This window comes from Nilaparvata lugens, chromosome 4 (genome assembly GCF_014356525.2).
Source record: "Nilaparvata lugens isolate BPH chromosome 4, ASM1435652v1, whole genome shotgun sequence".
In the NCBI taxonomy this organism is placed as follows: domain Eukaryota; kingdom Metazoa; phylum Arthropoda; class Insecta; order Hemiptera; family Delphacidae; genus Nilaparvata; species Nilaparvata lugens.
In genome coordinates this window covers 67,605,098-67,625,205 of record NC_052507.1, presented here as the reverse complement: position 1 = coordinate 67,625,205, position 20,108 = coordinate 67,605,098, and the positions used below count along the sequence as shown (strand labels likewise).

At 34.8% G+C, this 20,108-nt stretch overlaps 1 protein-coding gene across 1 annotated transcript in view; it reads left to right on the top strand.

Annotated features, from left to right (window-relative positions):
• LOC111044527 (neurofibromin) overlaps positions 1-20,108 on the top strand; it is a 145,257-nt gene that overhangs the window by 9,143 nt on the left and 116,006 nt on the right. The window contains exons 5-13 of the mRNA XM_039427074.1: positions 522-628; positions 1,784-1,902; positions 5,186-5,317; positions 7,795-8,037; positions 10,904-11,094; positions 12,120-12,264; positions 13,506-13,634; positions 16,668-16,861; positions 18,097-18,280. Of these exons, the coding sequence (XP_039283008.1) occupies positions 522-628; positions 1,784-1,902; positions 5,186-5,317; positions 7,795-8,037; positions 10,904-11,094; positions 12,120-12,264; positions 13,506-13,634; positions 16,668-16,861; positions 18,097-18,280 (1,444 nt within the window). The remainder of the gene's footprint in view (positions 1-521; positions 629-1,783; positions 1,903-5,185; positions 5,318-7,794; positions 8,038-10,903; positions 11,095-12,119; positions 12,265-13,505; positions 13,635-16,667; positions 16,862-18,096; positions 18,281-20,108) is intronic.

The following is a 20,108-nucleotide window of genomic DNA, read 5'->3' as shown; positions in this document are numbered from 1 at the left end:
TCAACTAAAGACACTTGTCCTACTATCGCTTACTATCTTTGAAGACGAAAACTTTCATCCTACAGAAAGATTGAATGATGAATTCTGAACCAAGATCCTTGATCTGTTGAGCTTGTACAGTTGATATTTTGATTTGTAGAAATTTACTGTTTCATATGGATTAATAGAAGAAACACTCAAGTTGATTGTCTTTTTTCTTCAGGTCTACTTTTAATATAAATCTCAGTTCCCTTAAATTATTTTGCCACAGCATATCTCTGACTTGAAAATGGCTTTAATGTCCGAAACATGTTGTGACAAAATAGTTTAAGAGGTACTGAGATTTATATATTTATTTATAGTCAGGTTGATGTGTGGTTCATTCAGATTCAAGTTGAGGGAATCTTTATTTACTGTTGGTGGACAGGTACGTTTCGAATTCTACAGAACCATTTTATAAAACGTTGAATTATTGTACACATTTTATCTACCCAGTTAGACTTCGGAAAAGTAGAAAAGTAATTATTACATTCTGATTGCAGGCTACAAGAGCTAAGTACAAGCACAGAAGAAAATCCAGATTACAGTGATATAGAACTTATCCATCACATCAATGTTGATATTATCAAACTAGTAAAGCTTCTGAATGGTAACTATTGCTTGCATAATTTATTTTCGATTCATTAAAGCTCTGTGTATGATTTGCCAATGTTTATCGATTTGCGATCTCTCTCGTTGGTGTCTTTGATACTGCCTCTGATAATAGAAATACCAAAGTTGAGTGAATTTCGCACGATACAAGCATTTTAGAATTCTTAATAACTTTGACAAGTCTAGTGGTATTTATTCATCTCAATTCAGCCAATATTTTACTTTACAATACATTTTACCCGCTTCTAATTTTCTTAACTAAGGGCTATCTTTATAAACCTTTCTTATAGTCGCCCAAGCGAAAATGGGTCTCTCAAGGCCACTGCAATGTTGCCACTGTTGTCCACCCCTCATTCAACCAGTCTATCACCCTTTCCTTCTCATACTCCTCTTCCTCTTTTCCATCACTACCTGTCACAAATTCTTTCGAGCACATCAGGCTCAAAAGTTCTATTGTGTCATTCATTCATTCATTCATTCATTCACATTATTTTGTAAAACTGAACTATATTTTCCTTGTCATAGTTAACAATCCAGAGAAGACAAACAATACTCCTCACAAGAACAAAACTTCACTCTCACACCCTCTCGCACACATTCACTTTCTCTCTTACTAGCCACCCTTAGTACAAAGTGGCACCAGTTTTGGTAGAGAAGGGTGGTGGTGTCAAGAGGAAACTTCGACCTTGAGAGACCCATGGGTGACTTTAGTGGAACACGTTTTGGTGGACCAATCAGAAACTATTTCAACGGTTATGATGGGTTGGGTTCCTGTTATTAATTACTCTGCTGGTGTTGGTGTAGAGAAATTGTAGCCTTTTTAGTGTATAAATAATGCAAAGTTGAATTTGGTTGGAAACATTCAAGTAAAAAATGAGTTTACAGAATTTAAAATGAAGAGAATACAGACAAGAGAAAACAATTCATGAAAAGAGTTCAATATAAAATCAATAAATTTACTTTATTACTCTTTGCAAATTATTTTTAACAACTACACAAAACCTAAGTGTAATTGGCGAAGACTGTTCATAGAAATAGTTCACGAATACGGTACCTATTTTTCGAATTACTGCTCCTTTCTTCCATATTGAGTGTTGATTATGTACACTTGAATTAGAAGTGTTTTTATTTGTCAATCTTTCTCCCATTTCAGAATCTATATCAAAGTTCAAACTTCTAAAGAAATCTGCTCACCAAGTGCTCATGGCTGCTTTAGAAAAGGCGATATGGAATTGGATGGATGTGTATCCACACGAGTTTGCTGAAGTTCAGGTTGGTTGATGGCTTCATTCATATATCCACAAGTACTCTTTGTTCAGTACTACTTGTTAGGTATTTCAAGAAACTGTACATTACTCCAGATTATATTCTCCAGGCTTACTGTGACCTATAGTGAGTTTCACGTTGTGGAGAAAGATAAAAGAACAGCGTTGCAAATTCTCTTATCTTGTCACTGTCGTCTATAGAAGTAGCTATAGTAGCTCTGGCCCTGGATCTTGAGCTTCATTGGAGTTCGTTCCTCGCCCCCGTCTCAGGAAGTACTGGATCCCCCAGTTACTGCCGCTGGTCCTCACGGTGAAGGGACAAGGGAGTACACGTGATGACTGTGTGACTCCGCCCCTGGGAGTAGCCTGGCTTATGGTGGTGTGGCTGGGTGAAGGCTCCAGACTATGGGAGGTTCGTGGTTTGACTGAGTCACCTGAACTCACCGTCTCTGAGAGTAGCTGGGCACATTGAAGAATCTCCGGTGGAGTTTCGGGGTTAGCCAGTGAGAGGCCAGACTATATATGGGGATCAGGGTAGGCTATCCCCATATCTGGAAATCAATCATCTGAAACTCCCATAGGTCAGACTGTGGGACTCGGGTAAAGCCTCCGTCTCTGGAAGTAGCATCATAGCATGTCGTAAAACCCCTCTCACGGGTGCTTCTTTCCGAAACGCTAGCGTACCCTTTTGGCCGCCTGTGGTGGACGTGCAAGCGCCAACCCTGGAGACGTATACAATTGGGAACCTCGAGTATTTTTCCTGGCCTGTAGATCAATCAATCAATACATTTATTCAGCCTGACGATACAGTAGTACATAAAGCTATGTCACAATAGTATATTTCGCACCTAGGGCCGAAAATGAGACTTTTCCGGCTCGAAATAGGTTTTCAAGTCCGAGGCCGTAGGCCGAGGACTAGAAAAGATTGAGAGCCGGAAAAACATTTTTGCCTGTGGTGCGAACGCTATTTTTCGCCACACAGAAAAATAAACAATATATATATATGAGAATAATTGTTCATTAAGCACTTCCGAAAGCAAAAGTGGAAGGTCATAGCTCTAGCAAATTTGAGGTAATCTGAATATCAGGAAATTGTTCAAGTATTTTTGTTTTTTATTCTGATTTGTCTAAATAACCTAGAAGATTATGTTCAATTATGTGGGAGGTTGAGTTTATACTTTTTTATTCTTTCAAATGACAATAAAGTAAATTCGTATGGCTTTTTGTTGGTGGGGAGTCCCTTGCGGGAAGGTCCCACCGCCTGAATATATAATTTAAGCCGTCAATGGGCCTTACGACTGTCATACTTCAGCCGGGACCGACAGTTTACCGTGCCCATCCGATAACACGGGAGTGATCTGGTTCAAAAACTTTTGGTTGTGCGAGGGTTTGAACCCGGGATCTCTATGCTGCTACGCAAGCACTCTAACCACTAGACCACGGATCACTCCTTCAAATGACAATAAGATGATATTATTAAAAATGTTTCAATTATTGAATAATAAACACAAATAATGAAAAGTTTTTTGATCAGCTGTTTTAGCACACTTGAAATTTGGCCAATTTGAATGTCGACGTCAACAATGCTTGTTGTCATCGACTTAGGAAGTTTAGGTTAGAGGTTCTATCCTACTCTGAAAATCGAATTTGAATAGTTTATAATATATTATTTGTATTTCATCCATCCAAATAAAATGATAGTATCTTATTGCAAAATACTTTATTCAATTCTAGAAGCATAAACTGATTCCGTTTCATAAACTATTTTGTAAACACGTTCACATCAAATCAGAATCAGCTGACTTCAAGGTTATTTTACAGCCCTAGGGCCGTAAAAATTTTACCGGCCTGGTCAGAAAACAATCATTTTCGGCCTCCATATGACGCACGTAAACCAGCTCATTACATCCAAGTGGGGCGAAAAATATTTTATAAATTTACAATTTATAATGAAATTATAATTAGGTCACAATAAATAAAATCAATAATAATAAATCCTTAAAATGAATAAAGACAACAATATCAATCAATAACATTCAATAGTTCACCCAAAATAAGGCTAAGTTATAATTAACTATTTCATGTAATAGTTGATATTAATAATTTATTCAAGTCTACATACTCCTGTCCTGAATTCTTCTGAAGAGTAGAATGGATTTTCAATAAGCCATTTTCTTAAATGTCTAAGGAATAGAGGCAGGGGAAGGGTACGGAAGGAGGTTGGGAGAAGGTTGAAAAATTTTATCCCCACTACTGGAAAACTCGAAATAGATTTAGTAAATTTGCATCTAGGTACGTGAAGATCTCCACTGGCCCTAGTCGGATAATTGTGAATGTCACTGGTGATGTCACAGATGAGTTAGAGTATACGTCCGGGCCCTGACCAGGCCCACGTACCGCCGGAGCTGTACAGTGGTGGTTCCACTCAATGCAGGCTAAACTCCTCCGTGATACTCGCCTATCGACTTGGCAGTGCCAATGGGTAGTAGCTCGCGTGTCACATCTCACGGGATATTCGAACAGCAGGTGCCCACTTGGAGGTGTGACGTCAACGTGAGGTGTCGCGGCCAAAACCATGTCTCCTATAGAAGATAGCTGATCATCTGTTCATTCTTGTTAGAAATAATCAATTATATTTTCGAAATATAATTCGTCTAATTCGTAATAATTTCTCGAATAATTCAACTAATTCGTATAATTCGTCAAGAAAATATATTTTTGAATAATAGAATAATAAATTTTCATAATTGAGAATGCATATTTTGTTAATTATATCTCTACATTGTAGAAATACGATCTGGCAACGTTGCGGAGCTAGAAAAGGATAGCGCTATCTGCTTTGTCGAATGGCAAAACAAGGATAGCAATACCAATGCATCAAGTACTGCCATTATAACGTGGACCCTACTATAGCTAAGACATGCATATCAAATTGCGTTGATAGATTAATAATAATATTGTCTGGGTAGAAGAGGCTTAATGGTTCATCATTACACAGTTTACAGTTAGCGATTTGAATGTGAACCAAAATATGTATATCTCATCTACCAATATTTATATTATGAATCAAAATAATTGAATGAAAAGGATTCATAATTTATTGAAATTAAATAATCATTCTTCAATGTTGAATCAAAATATATAATAATATCATTCAATATATAATATATTATATCATCTGTGAATTTTATTATAAGGTTTAATAATTTATTGAAATGAAATTATCATTCTTGAATTTTGTAGTTATTAGTATGATCTACCTTATTAAAGTCCTTTGATCTTTTTTGCAGAAATGTCCCAACGAAGACCTTGTGAAATGTTGTGAAGCGCTGTTTGATATATTGGATAGTTTTGCTGATGCGAAGAAAGGCAGAGCCACTCATGCTTGGCCTCTGCAAATGATGGTGCTCATTCTTTCGCCTGTGAGTCATTTTCCGCTCAATATATCAACTTAATAAAATTCTCCCACCGAAACGATTTTACAGTGAATGTAGATCGTACAATATGTATACCTTTGTATGTAATTTTAAAATTTATATTCGTTATTTGTTTTTACTAATTTCGTTTTCCAAATCCACCATTGATTGTATGTTTTCATCTGATTTTAATCATAGTAAACTTCACTGCCTTTATAAAGCTACAATCTTGACCAACACTATCCTAACCTTCAAGTTTCTATGTCCACTGAATATGACACCACTGGTGTCATATAGGTGTACACTTTAGAACAAGTTTGTTTTTCTTCTCCTAATAAATTTGTGTTATTTGACTTCATCATGTTTCTATTTTACTATTTATTGTTTTTCCATGTATTGATTGCGATTTCGATTATTCAAATCTAATTTAATTAATAGTCAGTTACCGATGTATTGAAGATTTTTCAAGTAAAACTATTGATTCATTTTCAACTTATACAGCACTTTGTTCAAAAATATCAATTATTATTATATCGTATGAGATCGAGTACATCACATCATTTTATTTACAAAGTCACACATTTAAAATCAGTGCGTCAAGCCATTGGATGAAATTTGGTGTTGCTTGATGCACCTCGTCAAGGTTTCCATTAAATTTGAAAATTGGACATTCTAACATTAAATGATTCATTGTCTGTGTCTCAGCGCCACATTCACATACAGCAGTGTCAGCAAAGCCCCATTTATACATCAGACCTCCATCTTCCATGGCCAGTGCGCATTCGGTTCAACCGAGTCCATGTTCTTCGTGGCAGTTCAAATCCTGCTGGTTTTATGGTTGGATTCAAATTCCAGGCACTGCCATTCTCAGCAAAATTATGCCAATGTTCTCTCCAGGCATTGGATAAGTCAAAGTTGGAGTCCACGGAATTGCATGGAGCATTCCTGGATTTAAGCCGCTGTCTTGGCATATTTTTAAGGTCTTTATGGATGGGTAGGGTCTGAATTTTATTTATTTCAGCAAACAAGCTTTTAAGAGCTTTATGACGTCTCAGTTGTGGTGGTGGAATATTACTCAACACAGGGAGCCACTCTCTAGGAGTTGACTTGACATATCAATAAGTTTACTTATCAAGCATTGATAATTTTTTAATAGATCTGCATAAATAATATACCTTGAAAATGTAATAATCCATTATGTATGATAAAATAAAGCACACTGCACACAGTGACATTAGTTGTAGGTGCTACTAGCTGCTACAGGTTGCGGAATTAGAAATGTTTGGAGCTGAAATGTACATGACACTTCCGATTCCGTACTCCCGCGACAGCTAGTGTACGCTTGGGGCCAAACCACACAAATGGTTTTATCAGGTGTTTTTTCCGAGTTGGCAGGGCAGGAAGCACTCTGATTAGCTGATGCCCTAATGGCAACCTAATCAGCCAATCGGAGAGCTTCCTACCCTAAGAAAACGCTTCGTGTGGATTGGCCCTAAGTTGACCCTACTATTGTCCCAGTGTAGAGGCTGATTGAGGATTTAAAAATTTTCTTTGAATTTTATTCGATTACCAGAGACAATAATTGTGGCTGTGGCTCTACTCAACTCAAGATTGCATCACATGTTTCTATAATGAGGTCCACATTATAATGGCAGTATTTGATTGACAATAGTGTTGCTATCCTTTTCTATCATTTGAAAAAGCTCTTTCTAGCTTTGCAATGTTGTCAGTTTGCCAGAAATATTTTATTTTTACTTTTGACAGTGACTGTACAGATGTAAACAATTTTTAGCCGTCATGTTTTTTCTTCATTCTAACAAAATACTTGAGTAGATTAAGTCGTATAATTGATTAAAAAATGTTTTTATAAATGAATTAAATAATACCGTCTGAGAAACGCAAATTATACCTTAAATGACACTAGATAACTTGGACTATCCTACACTTTATCCATCCTCACAAATATACTTTTGTTAGCCCGTTAGCCTACCGGTATAGGTTACTGGTACCGGTATAACTAATATTAAAAGGTTATCTCAGAATTATTTCCATTAGAATCATCTCATTATAAATAGGATTTCTATTTTGCTATTATTTTCAAGAGAACTTAGGTACCTACCGAATAACTCATTTCTGTTGCTTTGAAGTTCAGATTGGTGTATCACAGCTTTTTGAATTAGCCGCCAAGATTTCAGGTGTACATGAGAATAAAAATAAAATTATGAAAAAGAATATTTTATTGATGTAAATTTTTTAATTAAATTGATTATTATTTAACAAAGAAAATGAAAACTAATATCAAACCAAATGTAATGGAATAAATTTAGTAACAGCTGTGTACACTTAGTGGCAAAATGGAGTCAAATAAGAAGATTTGTCAACCCTGTTCTGCTATCTTTCTTCACTGTCAACTTGGACACCAATATAGATTTGAAAATTGTTGTAACAAAATTGAAAATTGTGAGGTATATTTTGTTTTGTAGAAAGTGCTGGAAGAAATAGTGAATGCCGACTCGGGTGCCCCCTGCTCGCCACGACATTCCAAGAAGAAACTGTTCATCGACTCTGTGAGAAGGGCTGTCAGCTCACCGAACAACAGCAAACAGCTGACAGAAGCTGCTGTTGTCACGTGTGTCAAACTATGCAAGGCATCCACCTACATCAACAATCTGGACTCGAACAATGTTGTCTTCACTCTTGTGCAGAGCGTCATCAATGATCTCAAGGTATTACATCATTATTTGCCCAAGTGATTAAAAATTCACGTTACTATGCAATCAAGTCGAGGCTCGACCAACATGTCGAGTCGACGCTCGACTCAGTCTCACAGTCGTGAGGTCGCGGAGACTAGAATCGACTGGTCTAAGTGTGCAATGAAAGTAGAATAAAGTACCCTAGTGGAAAGAAGTTTTCACCGGTGTTAGAGTCATCAGTTATTTTCTTATTCAATGATCACAAAACACAAACGAACACGTTTTGACACAATACTTTACTCGTATCAGACTGTGGCCTTTTGTATATTAAAATACAAACTAATAGTAACTATAGTAAACGCAAATTGGTGAGGCGGGTGATGGTAGCACCAACTCTGAGTGAAACTGGTTAATTTCAAGCTTTAAATTACATTGTGTTATTCTAAATATTAGAGATGTGTCAATCATGACAATTTTAAAATCAGGTTTAATTCATCTTTTAGAGAAAAACAAACTAATAATACTCTTCACTTGTCCAATTACAACGGTTCAGTGAAGGCTTGAATTGGTGCTAATCGTTTTTTATTCTTAGTATATTTTTTTACTTGAATGTGAAAATGGAAATTTTACAAACATGTATGACTGAATTTGAAAAATCTTCAATAAACATATTTTTAATGAGAAGTCAAGTTATGATGACATTTCAAATGTAAACAAACACAAAGCAGACGAACTTTTTTACTGCTTGAAATTTCACTCAGAGATGGTGCCTCCATCACCCGCCTCACCAATTTGCGTTTACTATAGTAGTCATCCATCTGGTGATTATAATATGGAATTATTAAAATATTAGCTTGTGTTATTAATTTTTTGGTTAGGGCTACTCTTAGTTATCAAGAAGAAAATATTTTATTAATTTTATTTTTTACTAGCAGGTAACCAGTGCTCCGCAAGGGTCTGATAAAAACTGGAATCTTGACCTACTGAAATCTTGAAGAATTTAAAAAAGGCCTCTATCCATCCTCGGTAAATAAAGAATCTATATGCAAAATTTCATGTTAATCAGTCCAGTAGTTCAGACATGATGATGCTTCATTCGTGAATTTCCTATCCCGTACATGTATAAGCCAGCTCTTTCCTGTATTATATTATAGATTTCTTGATATCTTGTATTGATAAGCTACATTGTGCCCAGGTTGTAAGCATTGTAAGCTCGTTACCTCTCAGGACTGGTTATATGAACTGGTTATGAACTAATAGTAGTAGTGCTTTACATATATGCAAGGCACTGTAGGGCTGGCCACCAACGACAGGACATGCATGATGAACATGTGTGTTTGTCATGAACGAAAGGCTTCAAACAAGAAACCGCTGTTTGTCAGCAGCTTCTAACATAAAATAAACAACCAATAATGAATAAATAAGCTTTATTTGTCATAAAGGCCATGCCCCATACAAAGAGTTGCACACGAACAGTACATAAATTACAATTACAACATCAACACAATTGATCAACTCTTCGACTTTTGGAGATAACACTAATATTGAAATGAAATAGTTTGATATAGAATCCTTGAAAATAACAGGAACACAGATTTTAAGCTATTAAAATATCATTCATTGTATATGGGGGAGTAATTTTACATGTCACCGAGACATAAAAACCTGTACTAGTAAAACAATATAAATAGACGATCTTTCAGATATTGAATATTTTCTAGACATTACACCAACAGAAGATAAAAACAATATAAAAACAATAATCTGCTTCTCAAAAGTACCAACAAACTGTTTACTACAATTTTATAAACAACCTGTGAAACAACTTTTCAGTTCCAACAATATTTTGTGATTATCAATGAACAATTACAACTTGATATAAAAAATAAAAAAAAGATCATCTTAATCTCTAAGATGTAATTTCGCACGTTAGTCGCATTCTCATTTATATTTGTAAATATTTCTTATTTTATCTGGTGTTACATTTAACTTGCCGTGTGAATTATCTTTTATAAAGTTTTTTGACTGTAAATCTTCCTGACGTTATTCAACCGTATAGAAATTTTCTGTATTATTGTTGAATAAAATGAATATTCTATTCTATTCTATTTTATTTTATTTGAAAGGAGTACTATAGCTTTATCTTCGTAATTAACTATGTTTGCTACATATTTATTCAGAAACTGTTGTCTTATTTCTACATACATTGGGCAGCGTACAAGAACATGAGTGGGTGTTTCGTCCTCCCGCATGTTACAAAGTGGGCAGTACTCAGTATTATCATAGAGAAACAATAGCGTAAGTAGATATCCCATGGTATAGGGTGTTTATGTCGCAACTTTTACTGTTATCTCAAGCTGATAGTCCACGCAGTTCTTTACTGTGAAGCTTTATGACGCTGATAGTCTCTCATATTGTACCGCTCACACAATCTCACCCGGTCAAAACAGTAAAAATCGACAATAATCGACAGTAATCGGCTTGAGATAACAGTAAAAGTTGCGACATAAACGCCCTATACCATGGGATATCTACTTACGCTATTGTTTCTCTATGGTATTATCTATGTAAATTACAATAAAATAGACAATCAATAACAATAAATAAATCATTGAAAAATTACAAATTATAATGATTAAAAAATAATTGAACTTCAAACAGAGTAGTAAAGAAAAAAATGGAATAGGAAACTTAACCACGAAAATACTTTCGAAGCCTTTTGCTGTGATAACACAACAATGTATGACGACATGTGTGTACACACATGTCCTGTCGTTAGTGGCCAGCCTACGTTACATTGTGAGAGTTTAAACCATTCCGGAAGAAAATTGACTGACGAAAAGCTCACAACCCGTCCTATTTCTTTCTGTTATAAATGAAATATTGTTTTTTGTTTCAGAATACATTATTCAACCCATTGAAACCGTTCTCACGTGGTCAGAACTGGGTCTCCAATGACATCGAGCTGATGATCGATTGTTTTGTTTCCTGTTTTCGTATCAAACCTCACAACAACGAAGCTCTTAAAGTCTGTCTAAATCCAAACTTTCCCTCCACATATCATTATGTACTCATCATTTCATTGTACAGGTAATTGTTCAATATAACTGTTAATCTGTATTGTTCTCTTGTAATTTATATAGTATTATAGAAGAAAATAAATTGGATGTTGCAATTTTGCAAATGCTAATAGATAAATGAATGAAGTCTTACACACAGTTATTTTTGAGTAGTAGCTCTCATAGAATTTCTTTGTTGCTGTTATCCCTGTTGTAAATATTTGCAAATATATCATCATAAATCTCCCTGAAGTATGATGCTCAACTCACACTTACGCGACTCAGGTCGAGAGGAGACTCGACTACTCGAGAGCATGTGTTTTCTAATGGTGACAGTCGCGGTCACTAGAATCGACTGGTCTGAGTGTCACCATTTGAAAACGCATGCTCTCGACTAGTCGAGTCTCCTCTCGACCTGAGTCGCGTAAGTGTGAGTTGAGCCAAAGTCTTCAGGAGGTTGATAGCAATAAATTACTAAAGATTTTCGTTTAATAATTATAATTTAACCATCCCGGAAAACAATTATTGTATTGTAGCATGTTCAACGGCTATCAACATCCATTTGAGTTTCAAGCAGTTGTAAAATAGCAAGTAATGTTTATCATTGACTTCATTCAAGACTATTAAGAATGAAAATAACTAAGGAGGGAATCTTAGAATATTGGGTTTCGAAACCTTGCTTCACCTTTTACATTTGTCTATGATTCGATATTATTATCATTATTGGAAACCTTCTAGAATCTCTTATGTTTCTTTTGAATTCCATTATTATATCCTATAACTTAGAGTGTTCAGTTATGAGGGACTGCAGCGGCTTCATTTAGATTGAGCTTTTTCTTATTACTAAAAATCTTATGACTATTCAAGCATTATTGTTGGTCTGGAAATTCCGAGTAGATTTTAATTCTGTTTTCAAAGTTGTCAAAGATCTGACGTTTACAAGTACATCTATGGCTATGAAAACCTCTAAGAAATCTTCATTAATTTTTATCTATTTATTCATTCATATACCAATTTTTTCATTATTCAACCGAAATTTTCATTAATCATTTGCAGGATAGTCACTCAACCTAGGCTTCAATGGTGGCCTAACATAGATCTAGTCTACAGTAAATCATCCGAACTGCGTTCCATGTTTACTGATACACTTAACAAAGTTACTCAAGGATATATAGCTCATACACCTCTACGAATGATCCAGGTAAGTTATTACCATAGATAAACAATAGCTTAAGTAGATATCCCATGGTATAGGGCGTTTATGTCGTAACTTCTACTGTTATCCCAAGTCCACGTAGTTCTTTCCCGTGAAGCTGTGTGACGCTGGTAGTCTCTCATACTGTGCTGTTCATACACTCACCCCAACAAAACAGTAAAAATCGACAGTAATCGACTTAACGATGTAATCGACCTAGTCGAGATAACAGTAAAAGTTGCGACATAAACGCCCTATACCTTGGGTTATCTACTATTGTTTCTCTATGCTATTACTATGTATAATGTAAACTATAATTATTAGGTATTCTGTTATGTTTATCAATATGCAAGTTGTATTCATACAACATGTAATATATTTCAATATTATAAAGTAGTAAGGCTGGCTACTAACGGTAGGACATGCATGTTAAACATTTATTCATTTATTGTATAAAACACTATAGTCATAATGCAATTATGACATTGGAGGAAAAACTAGTCTGAGCCGGTACTATTTCTCTCCAAAAGTTTTGATAAAATGTAAAAGTTGTCCAAAAGTTATGGTTATGTAATCACACACTGCTTCGTCACTTGATTTTCGGTCCAGGAATAATGATTTGAAAATTTTGAAGGTTGATGTTATACTCTAAATGAATCACAGAATGTATCATTATAAATTTAAAACTTTAGAAATATTGCACTTTTATTTGAAAAATTCTAATACAAAATCAAAAACCTACTTGCTATTAGTTCTGTTATTTACAGCTGATATTTTTTGTACAAGCACACAAATAATGTTCATCATGTATGTTTTGTCATCAGCGAGAGGCTTTTGACAAGAAATGAACAACCTATAACAATAAATAATAAACCACTGAAATATTACAAATTAGTCCTCTAATGATTGAAGAATAATTTAAATTCAAATAGAGCAGCGAAGAAAAAATATAGAAAAACATAACCCCAAAACTACTTGCTCGAAGCCTTTCGCTGTGATAACTCAACAATGTATGACGACTTGTTTATCATGCATGTCCTACCGTTAGTGGCCAGCCTAATAATAGAGTAGTGATGCGGTTGATGATAGTAGTTGTCCAATAATTTGTTATGTGACTATAATAATATTGGTTGAGGTAGCATTCATAATTTTTTTGACTTTTTATAATGTTGATTCTTTTTCATGATTGAAGTTACATCCATAAATTTGTTATACAATTCATAAATTCAATTTTTTGTTCATTTCAGTCACTCACGTTGAAAAGTAAAGACTCTACTTCAAAATTCAAAGAAAAGGGTGAAGAAGTTCCAGGTTATCGAAATTTGTTGTTTTGGATGGTTCGTCTGATACATGCTGATCCCATGTTGATGCTCAATGTAAGTGTATATAATTTATTTGCTTTATTATGTACTTTCAATTAGATGAAACTCTAGGAAGGCTTCAATAATGCGACTCTAAAGAAGTTCCTCCTAATTTGAAACTCGTGACAATACTCAAAAATGTGTGACACAATCTACTTCATAACTTTTCGAGACAGTTTTTTGTCATCTTATCTATTCTTAGACTCGTTTACACAAAAGCCTATAAAATTTCAATCCTGATTAAATGCCACAAGAACCAATCAGAGAAGGCTTTTTCGAAAAGAAGGCTTCTCTGATTGGTTCTCCTGGAGTAATCACGGTTGAACTTTAACAGGTTTTTGTGCAACCGGCACTTGGTCTGTATGCAAACGATTCTCTTGAACAAAATGTAACCTGCTCCAGATAGTCGAAGATCCCTATCTACTTTGAAGGAGTCATGGGAACTTGAGTAACAACGACTATTGGCTACGTATTTCATTTCTAATTTATTAAGTATAATACATTGAGGGGTCAGAATACAAGGGGTCGAAGTGACATTTTTCATTTTTTTGAGTTAGCTACAGTAATCAATAGCTGAAAGTGGTAAAAATCTAGTATATAAGAGGTATAAGCATAAGTCTAATCAGTGCTAACATCTGGTGTAAAATTTGTAAACTACATTTTCAAACAGCTGTTTATTTGATAAAACAAGGGGTCCAAGTGCCTTGGATCCCTTGTTTACAGGACAACGGTTGCTCGTATCCATCAAATTAAATTCAACATTGATAAGGCCATGTCACCAAGCAAAAGATACCTCAAGAACCAATTGGCGAATCAGATAATATTGCAATGAGATCATTAATCATTGTTCAATTGCTGGTAAATTTGATAGATTTAGGTGTAGCTAGACAATAGAGTTTTGTTTGGTAAACAAGGGGTACAAGTGATACTTCTTATCACCATTTAACTGATAATTGAGAAAGAAGAGCAATTTGAGACATGAAAGTGTACGTTTGATTTGGTAAAATTACACTAAATAGTTATAGGAATTGGTGAATATCATTTCTATATTCATTTCATGAATAAAAAATTAATTAATGTAAGTAAACTTTAGGCTCAATTTTCTTGAAACTAACAATATGTCACTTGGACCCCTTGTATTATAACCCCTTCATTTTGAAGCAAACAAAATACACTGACCATTTAAACAAAAGTTTGATTCTAAAGAAACTATACGACCAATAAGATTTTGCTAACTATAAATTTAACTACAACAAGATCATCTCTAATTAGGGTCTCGGTCGGGTGAAAATGTTTTATAATGAGCTAGAAATTTTGGCACTCACCCACAGCTATCACTCCCACTGGTAATCCCAAAACACAGGACACTCACGTATCTCATGATGCCGGAAAACTAACTTAACTTTTTGCAATATGGATTTTGATCTGTTCGGTATCTCGTCTCGGTTGCTCAACGACTGGAAGTTTTTCGTCCGGGAAACTTGCCCCTCTCCACGTCAGTGTGCCGGAAGGCCTAACTGCTGCTATTGGAAGAGTCGGTTCTCACTTGATTCGGCAAGCGGGTACTTGCTAGGTCTGCAGTATTCCTCTGAGGCTACCAAATCCGCCGTGTCCTTGCCTCGTGGAGCCGCCTCATTCGTGACAACTAGCAAATATCCCTGAATTTGCTGGCTATCAGAGTCGTTCAGACATAAGTTAGCAGAATCTTATTGTCGCTGCAATAATACTATTTACTCACTAAATTATATATTTTCTCACTAAAGTCCAACTACGGAAATTATTATTCTTATATCAGAGTCTTTTCTCCTGAAAAATCATAAATCTAAAACACGAAAAAATCAATCAATAAATAAGTAATCAAATACTACCCATGTCACAAAAACATCACATCTATGCGGAAGATCATCAATTTGACTTGATAATTTTTGATTATACATTTTGGCTTGAAATAGACTTGGAATATAATTAGATTAGAATACTGCAATACTTTTATTAATTTAGAGATAACGTTCAATAAAAACTCGTACTGGGTGAAACATGTAACAGTCTCCTGCAATAACAATTGGGTCTTTGCTGGAGCGCATTCCTTATAGAATTGGAAGAATGAATTGTTAGAAAACATGATTGATAGAATTTGTCAATGAGAAACATCAAGTGACATGGCTGAATCATCTCGTGTCTTGATGGTGAACACCCTAATTTGGTGGGTGATTTAAATCACGGTATTATAGAAGACGGTAGGTGTCACGCGCATGTTTGTGCTAAATTTCCGATGTAGCTGACGTCATTTTATATCCAATCATCTGCTTTTACCGAATAAGTTTCATAAATTGCCTATAGGTGTTGAAAACCTCGGTTGATGGCGATGACGCAATCTAGCTTGCTGGCCACTGCGCACACATTTCGTGGCCCCTACCGTTTTCATCTAAATACTGTGATGTAAATCACTCTATTGAATTGAATTGAATTTTATTGCCAAAATTACAAATAAATATTTGTACAATATTAATTACAAGAGTATACAATACAAATAGACATTGATTTTAACTTGAGTACAACAATATTATCACTGTAATATTGGGCACTGCCTTATGTTGGAAACCTTGTGTGTTGGCAGTGAGTTGCAGGTCACTTATTCTGCTTCAAGTACTTTATATACAATTCAAATTTTATAATGTTAAAGAAAGATAATAATATTTATAATTTCTTACAAATTCAAAAGAATAGCTTATTAGCTCCTAACTAGGTGCTTTAAAAATCTTGAAAGAAAAAAATGATAATGGTTTATAATGATGGCGAATACCGAAATATTCCCAATTTTTCTATTACTGTGATGTGTAACTTATATAACTTTAGAACTCTCTGAAACTAATCTGTGTTTCAAACTACATTTGCTGCAATCAAGTGTAGTATCAACTCATCAGACCTCATTAAGAGCCACTCGGAATTTTGGAGCTATTATGCCTCAATAAATGACTTTATTCCTCGCTACATATTGAAGCATCTACAAATTAGTGCCAGTAAGCAACTTGTCTTGATTATTTTCAGAACCAAGGAAAGACGGGTCATGAAATTCAGATCTCAACATTGGAACTAATAAATGGATTGGTGAGCCTTGTCCATCAGCCCACCATGCCTGATGTCGCTCAAGAAGCTATGGAAGCATTGCTCATTCTTCACCAGCCTGATAAAATTGAAATCTGGAATCCAGAAGCTCCAATCAACACGTTCTGGGACGTGAGGTCTGTGTTGGTGAAGCGAAATATTTGTTTTAATAGTTGATTATAACTCAATGTTGATCAACTTCTGTATTAATTTGTAATGAAATATTAATATGACTTAATCATTGAGCATAATATTTTCATTAAAAACTAGCAGGTAATCCGTGCTCTGCAAGGGCCTAATTAAAAAATTGATAAACTAAAAACTTTACTGAAAGAATTTAAAATAGACCTATAACCATCGTCGGTGAATTGAGAATCTATATGCAAAATTGCAATTTTATTTCTGTGGCTTGGTGCAAGAACTATCTATGTCAAAATATAAACTTTCACACAAATCAGCTTGAAAGTTCACCTTGTATTTTCGAACTACGGCATTTCAATACCGAAATGCTAGTGCTAGAAGTGCAGAAGTCGACATTCGTAGTTCTGGCCCGGAAAATGAATGACAATCTAAAAACATGTCTTCATTGGTAGTTTTCGCACTCTGAGAGTGGAATACTCTCACACTCTGAGAGTGGAACTAAATCATGACATTGGTAGTATACATTTTATAACTTTTTATTGCTTTTAGATAGGACATTGGCACTTCTGGAACTGAAAATAATCGATATTAGTGATGTATCAGTGTATTAAACTCATTTTTGAAAAAAATTGACATTGGTAGTTTGTACCAAGCCACAGATTTATTTATACATTTATAGTTACAATATCATTCTAAACTATGAATGATTGCAACAGGCTTAAAGCCTAATACTGTTTCTTTCCCAAATTTGGATAGAAATCATCCAAAAATAGGTTATGTTTATCACTTTTGTCCAATTTTGAGTCCAAAATTTATATAAACTAGGAATTTAGATAAGTTGAAGACCAAATTAAATAACAATATATCACTAAATCGTCAATGATAACTGAAAATACTCTATTAAATTATTGAAAATTTTAAAACTTGAAAAAACTCAGAAAGTTAATCAGATCAGTACTTCAGACGTGGTGATGCGTGAGATGTCTATCCCGTACGTGTAATAAGCTAACTCTTTCCTTTCTTATATTATAGATGAACAAGCGAAACATTCATATAATGACCAGTAACTTCCGAAATCTCTGTAATGGAATTTCTTCCTATAATGTGCTTCATTTAACTTGAAAAACTTACAAGTTCACATTATCTTCTCATTCAAATCAAATGAATTTTTTATATCAATTCTTCAATTTCTTCCAATAAAAATGTTAGTAGATTATGTTGATTGTTACAGTTCACAAGTATTGTTCTCGATATCGCAAAAGTTGATCCAACACCAAATACTCAATTACACAGATATTCTGAAGTGGCTAAGAGAGATACTGATATGTCGCAATGAATTCCTGTTGCGACATAAGGATTACGCCAATGTTGGCAGCCATATACCAATCTGCAAACAAGCTCATATCAAGTTAGATGTAAGTACTGTATCAAGCTTACTTTCCATTACTTATATTCTCCAAGCAATTTACTAATTTTCATAAACGGCTAAATTGATCTATATGAAACTTCCAGGACATGAAGTTGGCAACCTTGTGATGACATCTGATCAGTTGTTCCACCATATTTCTTTAACATAATCGCAAATTGACTCAGTTAACTATGATGAATCCACTTGAGAATCGCACCGTGAAAGAACAGCGCTCTGTGATCAGTTTTTTGGTCGCAGAAGGTGAGAAAGGTAGTGAACTCCACAAAAGAATGTTGAAAGTGTACGGAGACCATTGTTTGAATCGTTCAAACGTTCACAAATGGGTAGATTAGTTTTAAAGTAGCCATACAAACGTTTGTGCAAGTCAACGCAGTGGACGAGCAGTCAAAGTTGGGACTTCCTCTCTCGAATCTCTACGTTAATTCGGGACAATAGGCGTATCACTGTTGAATTCATAAGTGAAAAAGTAAACGCAAGTGTTGGAACTGTCCATAACATTATTCACAACAAGCTGCAGTACAACAAAACTTGTGCGAGATAGCAAAAAAGAAACCCGACTTCAAATCACTCAACAGTTGACAAATCGGTATACGACTGAAGGAGAATGTTTTTTCAAAAGAATTGTAACGTGTGATGAAATATAGATCCACCATTATGAGCCATCAGAATCAAAACGACAGACAGTCAAATCGGATCACGGCACGTTGTTATTCCACGGTGCGATTCTCAAGTGGACACACCATTGTTAACTGAGTCAATTTGCGATAATGTTTACGGAATGCGGTGGAACAACTGATCAGATGTCATCGCAAGGTTGCCAGTTTCATGTCCTGACAGTTTCATATGGATCAATTTAGCCCTTTTTGAAAATTGATAATTTGTCTCGTTACTTATTGAATGACCCTCGTAATATATTAAATATGGAATGGTATTAATTGCTGGTGTGCTTAATGTTATTTATGTTATCAATGTTGTAAGAGGGGAAAAAAACTATGATAACATTAATTTTATTATAAAAACATGATTGATATGAATTAATGGGGAAAACACTCGCTTGCTGCTAATGCTAATGATGATTCAATGTTTGTGGCTATGAAAATTTAAAGAACAATGATTCAGTAGTCACCTACCTTTTTGAAATGGCTTCCCACTTTGGCATCCACTGGTTTAATCGCGACTTAAGTATTCTAAAAGAACAAATATTAACTGAACCAATGAATAGGCTCAGAACCCGTCTCCCTTAACAATACAATTATTTTTATACTGCCCGATCTGTGACAGAATAACTGTATTATTAAACGAACCGAAATCCAGCCTTTTTCACTGGATCAGCCGGAATTAACTGTCAGTCCTATCGAACGAGCTCACTCTCCCCAAAAGTTAAATTTTGGGTATTAAATATAAACTCAGTCAATGCCAAACATGAAAGCCATTTCAAGTACATATTTTTATCTGTCGCACAAGCGGCACGTTTGTTATTAAAAACAAAAGAGAAGCTACATTAATTTTGACAACAAATGAAATAAACAATCTTTCTGTCGATGACAAAGATTGTTCAAAGACAAAAACACTGTTCATTCAACTTTTTTAATTTGAAACTCTAAAATCCTGATCAATATGAGATAAATATATGATTCATATATATGTCCCATATGACCAGGCGACAATGTTTAGAATCTTATACAAACTTCATACATTTCAATAATACGTTAGTATTTACTTCAGTAATGAATCGTTTATAAAACTATCATCTACAATGTTAAACCTTACCCAGCTTGGAACGAAAAATATGGCTTATAAGTGGATGAACTCCA